Genomic DNA, 14,372 nt, shown 5'->3' with positions numbered 1-14,372 from the left:
CACTGCACTCTCAGCCATTTGTCCATACCAGAAGACAAGTTGAAATTACAATGCATCCTATTTATGAATTAGGATAAAACAAATCACCAAAAAGTCTAGTCTAAATTCATAAAAAAAAACAATAAATTTTATAAAATTATGAGATAAAACAGTTCAACGAAAATAAAAAATAAAATTAAGAAAATGCAATACGTTCATTTCTTCCTGTAATTTTTTTAAACATCACAAATTAATCTTTTGATATTTATATTACAATTTATATATATAAAAATTTCGATAACAAAAATGCAATTTATCTAAAATAATAAGATTAATAATTGTAAGAAAATAAACCTTAGAAGTTTAAAACACTTAGTTTTCTATTGTTTTCAAAGTTATTAGCATTTTAATTAATTATATCTTTCATCTTTAAAAATAAAATTTTATAGCTCTTTAATTATTAAATTATTATTTTACAAAAAAATTATTTTTTTAAAAAAACTTATAAAAATATTTTATAAAATAATTTATTTTTAAGAAATTTTATTGTCTGTTATTACAAGCAAGTTGCATTTCTAATTTTGTTTTTTAGAATAACAAAAACTAGAAAATAAGAAAAATAACAGACAATGCCCAACCTTTCTTTGCTGTCCATTAATTTCATAAAAAATAAAATAAAATAAAACAAAAAAACACGACCTACTTACTCGTCTCCCTCATCTTGCGTCTGACCTGTTCATTTCATGAACAAAAATCCTAAACTTTAGAAGCTAAGAACCTCTCTCTCTCTCTCTCTCTCTCTCTCTCTCTCTGTGTCCGTTCGCCTCTTTCGTTGCGCTTCTCTCCGCCCTCCGATGGTTCATCGTCTTCTTTTCCACTTTCTCCCCTTCTTTCTTCTCATTCTCCTATCAACTGCCGCCGCTGATGACGGTGCCGTCATGCTTAAACTCGCCAGCTCCCTCGCCCCGTTGCCCTCTGGTTGGTCCACCAAGTCCTCCTCTGACTTCTGCAGCTGGAAGGGTGTAGGATGTGATCCCTCTGGCAGGGTTACCTCCATTTCCCTTCCTAACGAAGATCTCACCGGCAACCTCCCGTCGGAGCTCGGTTTACTCAATGAGCTCCAGGAGATCTCCCTCCAAAATAATAAGCTTTCTGGGGATCTCCCATCTCTCGCTAATCTCTCACGTTTGCAGAGTTTATACCTGGATTCCAATAATTTCACTTCATTCCCTTCCGGGTTCTTCAAAGGGCTCACTAGTTTGCAAACCTTGAGCATTGGAGGCAACATTAATCTCTCTCCCTGGGAGCTTCCTACAGATCTTGCTGATTCCTCTGCTCTCAAGACTTTAGATGCTAGGCAATCCAACATTTTTGGCTCAATTCCTGACATTTTTGCATCTTTTCCCGGTATTCAGAGTTTGAGGCTCAGCTATAATAATCTGACAGGTTCTTTGCCATGGTCTTTCGCAAATTCTTCGATCCAGAACTTGTGGCTAAATAATCAGCAAATGGGTTTAACGGGCACTATTGATGTGCTCCCATCGATGACCCAGTTGTACCAGGTGTGGCTCCAGAAGAATCAGTTTACTGGTCCAATTCCAGATTTGTCCAAATGTACTAGCCTTTTCGACTTGCAGCTGCGAGACAATCAGTTTACTGGGGAGGTGCCGGCTTCCTTAGTGACGCTTCCAAATCTGGCTAACATCTCTTTGTCAAATAACAAATTGCAGGGTCCTTCTCCAGTGTTCAAATCATCTGTTAAGGTCACTAATGATGGGAAAAACAATTACTGTACTGTTTCTGGGAAGGCCTGTGATGAGCAGGTGACCGCGTTGCTTGAGATTGCTGCAACTCTTGGGTATCCATCGAAACTCTCTGATGATTGGACAGGAAATGATGCCTGTTCTGGTTGGAATTTTGTTTCCTGCGATCCGAATAAAAAAGTAACCACTGTTAATTTGGGAAAGCAGGGCTTCTCAGGGATTATTTCTCCTGCATTTGCCAATCTCACTAATTTGAAGAATTTGTATCTCAATAACAATAACTTGACAGGTTCTATTCCTGATAGCATGACGAAACTCGCACTTCAGACACTTGACGTTTCCAATAATAATCTCTCTGGTAAAGTTCCGGCATTTTCTAGCTCGGTGAAGTTGATCACTAAGCCTGGAAACCTTCTGCTGGGTACGGATATAAGCACTGGCGGAGGCACTCCAGAATCATCTGCCACAAACGGTGGCTCACCCAGTGCGAGCACATCTCCATCAGGTGCAGGAAAACGTAGTGGAATAGCGGGAGGTATAATTGCTGGCATTATTATAGCTGTTGTTATTTTTATTGCTGTTTTATCATTCGTGTTGTATAAATATAATAAAAGGCGTCCAAGTTATGGGGATATGGAGAAAGATGACAGTGTGCGGGTACTGGGTAAGAATGGAGGGCCAAGTGGGACTAATGGGTACAATGGGCTGCCTACTGAACTGCATAGCCAGAGTAGCGGTGGGGATAGCGACCGTAAGATGTTTGAGGGTGGAAATGTTGCAGTGTCAATTGAAATTCTTAGACAAGTTACAAATAATTTTAGCGAAGAAAATATTATTGGAAGAGGCGGTTTCGGTGTAGTGTATCGGGGGGAGTTGCATGATGGGACTAAGATTGCTGTGAAGAGGATGGAATCCACAGTGATGGGCACCAAAGGTATGAATGAGTTTCAGGCAGAGATTGCAGTGCTTTCAAAGGTTAGACATAGGCATCTTGTTGCTCTGTTAGGTTACTGTGTGAATGGCAATGAGAGACTGTTGGTCTATGAGTACATGCCTCGTGGAACACTAGGGGATCATTTGTTTGATTGGCAAGTTCATAGCTACAGTCCACTTACGTGGAAGCAAAGAGTTACTATTGCACTAGATGTGGCAAGAGGAATCGAGTACCTGCACAGTTTAGCCCAGCAGAGTTTCATTCATAGAGATTTGAAACCAACTAATATTCTTCTTGGTGATGACATGAGAGCCAAAGTGGCAGATTTTGGTTTGGTTAGAAATGCACCCGATGGGAAGTATTCTGTGGAAACTCGATTGGCAGGCACCTTTGGCTATCTTGCACCTGAGTATGCTGGTAAGTAAGTTGTTTTGTACATTTATTGAAGCAATTATTCCAGTTAGCATTGTTACAACAACAGTGAGTATCCTAAATATATGCTTTTAGTGACGTTTTGCAAAATTATCATTGTTAGCATTTAAAGAATGATTTTCATCGTAGTCCGTTCCTTTCTCTAGTTTTCTTCTGATATCATGGGGGCACTTCTCATCTTTTTTTAGATTTCTCACATGAATCAGTAAATTTCCCTGAAATGCCTTGTTAAATTTGGAGAAAGTGATTTATAATAGGCATGCCCTATCATTATTTATATTTTCAGTGTGTCCCAACACTCCCCTTCAAGTGCAACCACAAACTTAGGTGGTTGAAATGCACAACTCAATCTGTGCTTTGATATCATGTTGAATTCAGAGAAAGTGTCGGAAATATTACACTTTAATTCATTATTAATACACACACATATAAGTGATTAGCTGTTTATACATTAAAATAATTAGTCAATTTAATATTATAACTCAACCAGTTATATTATACACTTTCATTATGTATATTCTCAATGTGGGATTTCCCAACAGGCCTTTAGAATTTGAATCTTTCTTTTTTGATTTAATGAGCTACACCAGAAGTGGTAGAGACCACTTGGGGGTTGCTTATCTTCAATTATGTGCAGCTTTGCGCAGGTTCTTGTTGACATACTTGTCTGCACAAGTATTAAATTCTCAATATTCAATAGATACTTTTTCCTAGTTCATGATAATTTGAAAATGGATTTTATTTACATATTTTTGGATGCCAAATTAGTTGCTTCATTCAAATGTGACGGTGTATATTTTGTTTACTGTCAGCTACTGGAAGGGTGACAACAAAGGTGGATGTTTATGCCTTTGGAGTTGTTTTGATGGAGATCATAACTGGCAGAAAAGCTCTGGATGACACCTTGCCAGATGAGAAGGCCCATCTGGTTACATGGTTTCGCAGGGTCCTAATCAATAGAGAGAGCATTCCAAAGGTGATTGATCAGACTATCGAATTGGATGAGGAGACATTAGCCAGCATTTACAGAGTGGCTGAGCTAGCAGGACATTGCACTTCTCGTGAGCCATACCAAAGACCTGACATGGGGCATGCAGTTAATGTGTTGGGGCCTCTTGTAGAGCAATGGAGACCTGCTAGCCGTGAAGAAGACGAAGGTTATGGCATTGACCTCCATATGAGCCTTCCACAAGCTCTGCAAAGATGGCAAGCTGATGAAAGCTCTTCCTCATTGTTTAACGATATATCCTACTCTCAGACGCAATCAAGTATTCCTGCAAAGCCCTCTGGCTTCGCAGAGTCATTTAAATCAACTGATCTTCGATGACGAACACAGAAGATTGATAAGCACTAAAAAGGAGACGAAAGGAAAGGTAATCATCGCAGGTGTATCTTGGTTTCATTGTATTTACTGGTTTTGCTCGTTTCTTTAATGAACTAATTCCTGATTGGACTAAAACCTGAGCAGCAGAGCTATAAGTTGTTTGCATTGGATTCATTGTTCCCAGCCTACTCTACTGATTTGGCTATGCTGGGTCAGAAAAGGTGGTTTGTTTCTTTTTGTTGTCATTTCTTTTTATTTCTTCTGGGTGAAAAAGGGAGTGCAGTGGAGGGAAGGGGGAAGAGAGTGAGGATTTTGTATAATATTTGTCATATACTTTATTACTGTTAGTAAGTTTTTGCCCTCGAACTAGCGGATGAAAATTTATTAGTTGTTTCGTTTATAGCTTTTCCCCCCCTCATTTATCACTCAGTTTGCTGAATACTTTTTCTTTTTTTTTTTTTGCAATGATATTGAAGATTGAAAAGAAAGTTTTATAGAACATAGCAATGATTCTTGCAGTTGCTTTGAAGAAGAAAGACTTTGAACAGAGATTTTGATATTGATTGCATTGGTTGATGATGGGATGGATATTAGCTGGAAGAGAGTTCTTTTTATTAGGCTTGCATTATAGTATTGTGAGTTTGGTGCGAATTGCCAACTTTACAGGTGAACCAGTATCAAATGGAAGGAGACTTTTGATGTGCTGCACATGTTTGATGGATCTTTGTCAAACGCTCCTTTTTCTTTTTCTTTCCTTCTACTTTGCTTCTGTTATATTTTTATTTGTTTTCCCCTTCCGAGGGCAGTAGCTGGACAATATTAAATTAAGTTCATTAAGCTGTCATGAGTCGTCCGTCTATTTTAGCAGTTTGACAATTATTGAGAAATCTATTCGAATTTATTGAATCCCTGTGACTATCAACTTATTCAATGAAGTGCCCAAAATTAATAAATGATTCTAGCTTCCAAGTTAAAAAATATCCTAATAAGAACATTTAATGTAGAGGCAAATGTAATAAGGACTTAAGATTGGATATTTTTATGATTAAATCTAAGAAGGCGATCATCTTGTTATTTAATCATATAATCAGCCATTGACCACGCAATTTGAACACTTTACTCCTAATTATCATCTGGTTCACACAGGCCATCCTATAAATGTTTTTTTTTATGCGACTTAAATTTTGGATGGCTTTATGGACCTAAATTGTGATCTGACTTAAAAGCTTTAAATTGTGATCCGATTGGGATAAAAAATGAGATCTAAGCCCACCACTAATCTCTTGGGGGGTGCGGGGGCAATATTCTGCCTTTTGTGATAAAGTTGTGAGATATTCGGGAAACACACTGGGGTTAGGGTTTGAGAGTTCTGAGTGATTGTATCTTACTTTTTTCATCATAGTGAAACTTTTTTTACTTATCTTGTCCATGGACATAGACCTTATGATTGAACCACGTTAAATCCTATGTTATTCGTCTTCTATTTTTTATACTGTGTGATTGTGCGATTTGTGTGTGCCTTAGATTTGTATGCCTGTTATAACAAACTAGTATCAGAACTTTGTGCGCAAAACCTAGGGTTTACAAATGGCGTTATCTTCAACAAAGTATGAGATAGAGAAGTTTGATGGTGGATTGAGTTTCAGTCTATAGAAGATTAAAATCAAATCTTCCTTGATCCTATAAGACCTATGGAAGGCAATTGACGATGACTTTCCAAAAGGTATGAAAGAGGCGGAAAAGGCTGATTTGAAGGAGAGAGCATGAGCGCGATTTTCATGAGCGCAACTGATAATGTCTTACGCGAGATTACTGGTGAAAGCTTAGTGTCTGTGGCATAGAAGAAATTAGAGGAGTTGTATTTTGCCAAATCGCTGACCAATCGCTTGTATCTGAAGAAAAGGCTTTACAATTTGAAATGAGCGAAGGTACGCCTATGAAAGAATATCTAGATGAATTTAATTTAATCATTATGAACTAGAAGAACATTGATATTGATATTGATAGTGAGGATCAGGCCTTTATTGTATTATATTCTTTATCACCCTCCTATGAGACTTTTGTTGATACTCTGTTGTATGGGAAAGACAGTATTTCACTAGACGATATTAGTAATTCTCTAAAATCGAAGGAGTTGAAAAAGAATTTTCCAGATAATAGAGACAGATTTGAGGGGAAAGGTTTGATGAGCAGGGGAAGAACACATTTAAGGGAGGGTTCTTCTAGCAGAAAGAAATCTAAGGCCAGATCTAAGTCAATAATGAAAAAGGCTAACTGTTTTGAGTGCAAAGAGCAAGGTCACTACAGAAGAGATTGTTTCAAATGAAAAATTAAAAAAGAAAAGCAACCAGAAAGTTCTGTGAATGTGGTTGATAGTTTTATCGATTCTAATGGTGATGATAGTGTTGGGAAAATTTTATCTGTGACTTCAGATCATGGACAGAACTCTTGGATTCTTGATACTGGTGCAACTTATATAACATGTGTCCACACAGAAACTGATTTGTCACTTATAAATAGATGAGTGGTAATGTGTTTCTGGGCAATGATCATGCATTATTTGTGGAAGGAATTAGTAACATCAGATTGAGGATGTTTGATGGCATTGTCAGAACTATAGAGTGTCGGCATGTTCCAGGACTGAAGAGGAACCTGAGACTCTCATGGATTCAGATAGCATGCAGAGAATGGAGTTTTGAAAGTGTGCAAGGGCTTTATGGTACTCATGAAGCGCAGTTTGCTTTTAGGATTATATTTTCTTCAGGGCAGTACAGTTTCAAGAGAAGCTGCAGTAGCATCCAGAAGCAATAATCAGAATTAGACTCAATTGTGACATCTGCATCTTGGTCATATGAGTGAAAAAGGGTTATCTATGTTGAGCAAGCGGGATTTATTGGATGAGCAGAAAACATAATCTGTGAACTTTTGTGAACACTATGTGTTTGGCAAATAGACCAAGGTGAAGTTCGATAAAAAGGCAATGCGCAAGACCAGAGGAACGGTGGATTATATCCACTTAGATCTATGGGGTCCTAACAGAATCCCTTTCAAGAGCAGTGCCAGGTACTTCATGATTTTTATTGACGATTACTCTCAGATGATGTGGGTATATTTTTTGAAAAGAAAAGATGAGACATTTTCAACCTTTGTAAAGCGGAAGACGATGATTGAGAAATAGACAGAAAAGAAGGTCAAGCATCTTAGAACTGATAACGGGTTGGAATTTTGTAATTTTGAGTTCGATGCATTTTGCAGTAATAAAGGTATAGTGAGACACCGCGCTTATGCAAGGACACCACAATAGAATGGTATTGTAGAACATATGAGCAGAACGCTTTTTGATAAAGCACGAATCATGCTCTCACATTCAGGATTGGGAAAGGATTTTTGGGCTAAAACAATTAATACAGCTTGTTTCTTGATTAATAGATCTCCATTGTAATACTCCCACTATAGGTAGTCCGTATATTCTACTATTCCGGTGACTAACATCTGTCTGGATAGATTGGGATGTCTGGAACTACCCTTAAATTTAAGTAAGAAATCATAAATTAAATTAATAAAGATCAAGTAAGGTTGAAGAAAACATAAAGGAAGTGGAGCATAATCAATTAAATGAGCACAAGTCTCAGCGATGGGTAACACCACTGGGAAGTGGCTACATGTAACGCCCTCACCGTAGGTAGTCCGTACATTCTACTATTTTGATGACTAATGTCTGTTCGGACAGTCAGAATGTCTGGAACTACACTTAAACTATGGCATGAATTGATGGAATAAATGTTAAGAAAATATAGGAAAAATTTAGAGGAAATAAAATAAAAATACAGAGAATTTATTAATTGGTATAAAATAATAAAAATAACCCGATATGCACTATGAAGGGCATTTTGGTCATTTTACCCCAAGAGGTGAATTTTGACCTAAATGTCAAATTAAAATTTAGAGAATAAAATAATTAACATAAATTAAAATTTATGAAATAAATTAGGAAAATGAGAAAAGAAAAGAAAAGAAAAGAAAAGAAAGGAAATGAAAAGAAAAGCTTATGGAAATTTAAAAATTAAAGTACAAAAAGTAGAATATATAAATAGACACATAAGACAAAATGCCACCAACCTCCATCTTCTTCCCCACTCCCTCTTCTCTCTCTTGGCCGGCTGCCCTTGTTCTTCTTTCCACCATTTTTGTGCAAACTTCAAGCTTAATTCTTCCCTCACTCACTCACTAAAACCATTAGCTCACTTCACAAAAAATACTCCCCACTCCATAAGGAAGCCATAGATAGTAATAAGAAGCAAGAAAATTGAAGTTTGGGAAGCTCAAGTAAGGTTAGTGCACTAATCCCTCTTCTTCTCTTCATTAAACATGAAAAGCATGTTTAGCCAAGTATAAAATTCATAAAATTAAAAAGAAAATCTTGAGGAAAGAACCCCTTGAATTTTCTGCAGCCATGGAACCTTGAGGTTTATTGCTTTTAAGTGATGAAAAATGGTTCCATGAGAATGTGTGATAAGTTGATATGTTTGGGAGTTTGATTGTGTAGTGTTTCTGCAAATTTAAAACTTTGAAAACTAGGGTTTGTGTAAATGATTGGGGATTTTATGGAAATGCTTGAAATTGACCTATTGAGTTGAGATTATTGCTTATAGAAGTGTTATGCATGCAAATTGAAGTAAAGAAGTTGGAGGAGATTGAATTTTGAGAGTGTCAATTTTCTGCAAGTTGGGACTCGATAAGTCTAGTAGGTTTGTAGAACCATAACTGAAAATGTGTGACTCCAATTGGTATGAGGCCAATTGGAGGTGAAATTAAACTCAAAATAGCCCATTTTTCATGCAGACACCATGCTCAAATTTTGTCAAAAACTTGACCTAAACACTGCCCAAATCCGGATTACCCTGCACCAAACCCAGAAAATGACCAAATGAACAGTACATATTCATTTGGTCATAACTCCCTCTATACTGGTCCAAATGACCTAAATTTCATACCATTGGAAAGCTTAGATATAAGGCTACAATTTTCATGAAGACTATTGAACCCAGAAATGCCAAAAACCAAACCAAATTGCTGACCCAAATTGGGTCACAAAACTGCCCAGAATTAGGTTGCCCATAAACTGTTGGACACAAACTTACCCGACTACTTTTAGAAAAATGACCATAACTTGGTCTACAAGAATTCAAATGTAGTGAAACCAATGGTAAAATGTCCACAAGACATAGATCTACAAAATTTGTATTTTGACCAAAACCCAGAAATCATGAGAACTAAGTCAAATAGTTAGAACAAGTCACTGCATCAAAACCTGCAATCTGACTAAACTTAACTTGACCCCAGAACAGTCTTTTAGTCATAACTCCCACTAGAAAAATTCAATTGAGATGAGTCATACCTTTCTAGAAACTTGAGAAATAGAGCTACAACTTTGTTTTAGGAACCTTCCTCAAATTATGAATTTAAGAATCTCAAAAATTGACCTGCAATCACTGTCCTGAACTGAGCCCCTATTGGCACGAGGTACATGAACCCAGGTCAGTTAATTGGCCATAAATAATTCTACAAAACTTGAAAAATTGTGATATAAATTTCTAAATGATCATAAGACATAGGGAAACAATTTCTATGAAGATAACTATGCCTAAAATTGACTGTAACCTGTTCCATTAATTAGGTAAACTTTAAGTCCAAAAGTTGCCTAGTTAAGGAACCAGAATCTAGAAATGAGTCAGTTATGGTTACCCGACCATAACTTGAGTTATAAAAATCAAATTGATATGATTCAAAAAAAAAATAAAGATAAGACATAGGGGAACAACTTCAATGAAGGAAGTGTGGCCAAACAGTGGCTGCAAACTGATCAAATGGATAGGTAAAAATGAGACACAAAAATTGAAACTAAAGAAAGGTCCATGAGATAAATTATCTTATGGTAGGGAATTTAACCCTAATAAGCTATTGAACTTTAAACCATATGAAAGAGGTATGTGGGACCTATTTTCCCACTATAAAGGTATATGAATATTCAAATAAATATGTAATAATGTGTAATTACCCATAGTATACCTAGACTTATTTATTTAGTTTGAATCGATTGGTATACCAATTAGGGACTACAGATAGCAGTACTGCCTACCGAGAAAATCATGAATTGACAATATATATCTGTTATGATTGTTCTACAGGCTATATGCCTACTTACTGGCCATTGTGCCTACTTTATTTCTATAACACCCTCCCGGTAGCAATTCCGTATATTCTACTGTTCCGGTGACCGGTGTCAGTCCGGACAGCTAGAACGTCCGGAAAAATATTTAAACTAAAGTCAGGAACCATAATTAACTCAAATATTAATAAGAAAAATTTAGTAAAAATTTTAGAAATAAAATACAACCAAGTCAAACGAGCCGGTGCCCAAGCGATGGGTAACCGGAGGGAAGTTGCGGTTCTCACAACTAGGAGCCCTAGATCCAGGGGAAAAATTATAAAATAATTTTTGGGACTCCAGAGAAGGGTTATTGAGGTTCCTATGGCATTAGAATGCCAAGAAAATACCTAGAAAAATTTTTCAATCTGTACAGACAATTTTGGCCCGTTGAGCCAAACGGAGGGCATTTTGGTCATTTCGCCTTCAGAGGTGATTTTTGGCCGACTTGTCCAGTTGAGTAAATAATTAATATGACATAAAATATGAAGAAACATTACTAAAAATTTAAATTGAAATTGAGTAGTGAAGGAAGAAAAAGAAAAAGAGAAAAATGCTTATTAATGACATCATGAAGATGTCATTTAAAAACTATAACCAATCCTATTTAAACAACTAATTAACCAACAAATAAAAAGGACTAAATAAAGACCAAATTAACAAAAATGCAGCAGCCATCTCCCTTTCAAGAAAACCAGCCGAAACATACCTAGAACCACCTCCATTGATTTTCAATCCAAACCTTAAATTCCCTCTTCATTTCACCCTAAAACCCTAGAGATCTTTCACTAAAATTTGCCCTAGCACCTTGCTAAACCTTTTGGCAGCCAAGAAGGAGAAAGAAAGTGAAGTTTAGGGGCTTGGGAAATTCTGCCACTCAAGGTTAGCTCTACACTTTCATTTTCACTCTTTTAATCTTAGTTAGAACATCATTTTGAGCTAAGAGATTTTAAGAAATTGAAGTAAATTATATGTGTTAAGGGTACCTTCAATTTTTGGCAGCCCTATGGAAGGATGAGTTTGATTGTTTAATAAACTTAGAGTGGCTAGAAATGATGGTTAAGGTAGTAATATGCATGGATATTGAACTAAGTATGTTAATTAAAGTTTATGAGCAAATTGATTTGGACATTAGGGTTTGGAAAGGTGAAAATGTGACTTGGCTTAGGAAATTGTTAGAGAACTTTTTAATGGTCAATTAGTGACTATTTTAGGTAAGTTGACCATAGAATGGACTGAAAAATAGGATTGCAAAGTGAAGTTGCAGGCTGCCCTAGGACAGTAGCAGAGGGACTGAAAATTCAGTCCACTTGCACTGCCATAACTTGGGCTGTGTTGGTCCAATTGGTGTTTGGCCAATTGGACATGAAACTAGGCTTATAATGGCACATTTTTGCTGAAGAAACCATGCCCAAAAGACCAAAGTAAGAGGACCAAAACTTGGCCCCAATCCGGATACCCTGCCACTGATTCTGCAGAATTGACCAAATAAACAGTAACTATTCATTTGGCCATAACTCACTGTAGATTTGGTCAATTGACCTAAAATTTTTACAGCAACAAGTTAAGACATAGACAAACAACTTTTATGAAGGAACCTACCCCAAATTATGGCCAGAACCTAACCCAAATGGTAGTGGCAGTCACTGTTCATGTTACTGTAGATATGGTAATTTCTGCAGAATGCAAATCCGGCCAGCTGTGGTTTTTGGACCATATCTGGAGCTACAAAACTCCAAATGGAGTGATTCAAAAAAAGAAATTCAACTAGACAAAATAAGGAACAACTTTCATGTTTTACATTTCTTCAAATTCCCACAGCAACAGTGTCCAATGGAACAGTGAAGTTGACTCACCAAAACTGAAAATTCTGCTTGTGTTGGTTTAAACTTGAAATGGTATTAACACTTAATGCCAACAAGTTTTAAACACAAAATGTGGTATGTTGGGAGTGCCAAAGTCAATGTACATATTTTCTATCCAAAAGTCAACATTTTTGTTGACCAATGAGGTGAATAGTAACACCAAAACATGAAATTCACAAATTGAAGAATTTAAAAGTTTCAAATGCCCTAGTATACCTAACAAGATTGGTTTGGATAGTTTGGCATGCCAATAGGGTTCAGTTAGCAGTACTGCACATGGCAATATGCCATTCCGTGATTTCATGGCTTTTAGCCATTCTGACTTTGTATTGAGACTTGGCCTTGTGCCTGATATTATTTACAGCTTGTTAGCTGTTCTGTTGCACACCGGGAGATGCATATGTGACCGATGGTGTGACGGCCCGAGGTGCTAGGTACCCAGTGCCAGTTTACCCGTTATCTAGTCCAGTCGTCTAGTGTAGGTTACTTGGGGCAACCAAATGAATAAAAGTGAACAACGTTAACGAAATAATGGATATACCAATACCAAACAAAGAAAGCATACACATTCTATACACATTCATTTTCTTGCTATTTTCTTCTATTATATTATTGCACCACTAAGCATTATTGCTTAGCGTTGCTTTGCCACGCAGCGTAGGTACCGAGACCCCGATCGTGAGCCCGGTAGACCACGGTAGGTGAGTCCATCCGCGATTCTGCTCGATGTCCGTGTCACCTCAACTTCATGTGCATTGGTAGGACACTAGGTGTCATTTTGACATTTTGTAACTTAATTTTGATTTTTCTTCATATGTAATTAAACTTGTGTAATGTATATTGATGTATATGTAAATTATGAAAATTGTATTTGTTAATGGAAAAGTAAATGTTTACTTGTGATTTATATGTGAACATCACATGTGAATGATGAATGAGAATAGAAATTGAAATGTTGAAATCTTGATATTGAGTTTTGTGTTGATATTGGAGTTGAGAATGAATGAATTTGTTTATTGGAAGTGTTTTTAACAGTTCAAGAACTATTTTCTCCATTTTTAGCCAGTATTCACGGATTTTCTATAAAATTTTCGAACCTCAAATAAATTATGAATTCAATAAATGACTTAAATGAGTTATATTTTACAAGTTATATTCAAAATTATGATGAAAATTAATTAAGGTATATTAGAGTGTGCCGGTACACCGTGTGGCATTACTTACTCGGGTATACAGTACACGGCTAATGGGTGTCACATTTAGTGGTATCAGAGCACGGTTTAGGCGTTTCTGGGCCTAGATTGAGTCCATACCATGCATTGCATTTGTAAGAGTCGAGGTGACACTAACGCAGATCTGTTTATCTTTCTTATTTTGAATAGGATATGGATCCTTCATCTCAGAGAGCCATTGAGGAGGAAGTGGAGAGTGGTGCTCCACTGCAGCGGTGAGACCGGGGCATGAGAGAATGCTCCGCCACTCAAGCGAGCTGCTCGACCTCCACGAGCCATGTTCCAACAAATGGCTGACTTCTTCAGACAAATGGCCGGGGTAATGCCAGCACCATAACCACCACCACCAACTCCACAGCAGAAATCACACCTGGAAAGGCTAAGGAAGTTTGGGGCTGTGGACTTCTATGGCAAGAGAGAAGATGACTCTGTTGCAGCCGAAAATTGGTTGAACATAACAGGCAGAGTACTAAAACAACTTCACTGCACTCCAGAGCAAAACCTGGAAGCTGCCATCTCTTTACTGCAAGATGATGCATATGAGTGGTGGGACACTGTGTCCAGTGAAGTGCAGCCAGAAGCTGTAACTTGGGACTTCTTCCTCTCTGAATTCAAGAAGAAATATGTGGTACTGT

The 14,372-nt window shown here is 37.1% G+C and overlaps 1 protein-coding gene across 3 annotated transcripts; it reads left to right on the top strand.

Annotated features, from left to right (window-relative positions):
- The first annotated feature begins 701 nt into the window (after window positions 1-701).
- LOC110632203 (receptor-like kinase TMK4) lies at window positions 702-5,338 on the top strand. Of its 3 annotated transcripts, none has more exons than XM_021780339.2 (3): window positions 702-3,093; window positions 3,921-4,481; window positions 5,099-5,338. In XM_021780339.2, the coding sequence occupies exons 1-2, from the start codon at window positions 834-836 to the stop codon at window positions 4,433-4,435; spliced, it is 2,775 nt and encodes a 924-aa protein (XP_021636031.2). In that variant the 5' UTR covers window positions 702-833; the 3' UTR covers window positions 4,436-4,481; window positions 5,099-5,338. The 3 variants fall into 3 exon arrangements, with proteins under 3 accessions (XP_021636031.2, XP_021636029.2, XP_021636030.2); XM_021780337.2 differs by having other exon boundaries at window positions 4,952-5,338; XM_021780338.2 differs by having other exon boundaries at window positions 4,909-5,338.
- The last annotated feature ends 9,034 nt before the right edge of the window (window positions 5,339-14,372 follow it).

Source organism: Hevea brasiliensis, chromosome 9, assembly GCF_030052815.1.
Source record: "Hevea brasiliensis isolate MT/VB/25A 57/8 chromosome 9, ASM3005281v1, whole genome shotgun sequence".
NCBI lineage: Eukaryota > Viridiplantae > Streptophyta > Magnoliopsida > Malpighiales > Euphorbiaceae > Hevea > Hevea brasiliensis.
This window is presented reverse-complemented; position numbering and strand designations above follow the sequence as displayed.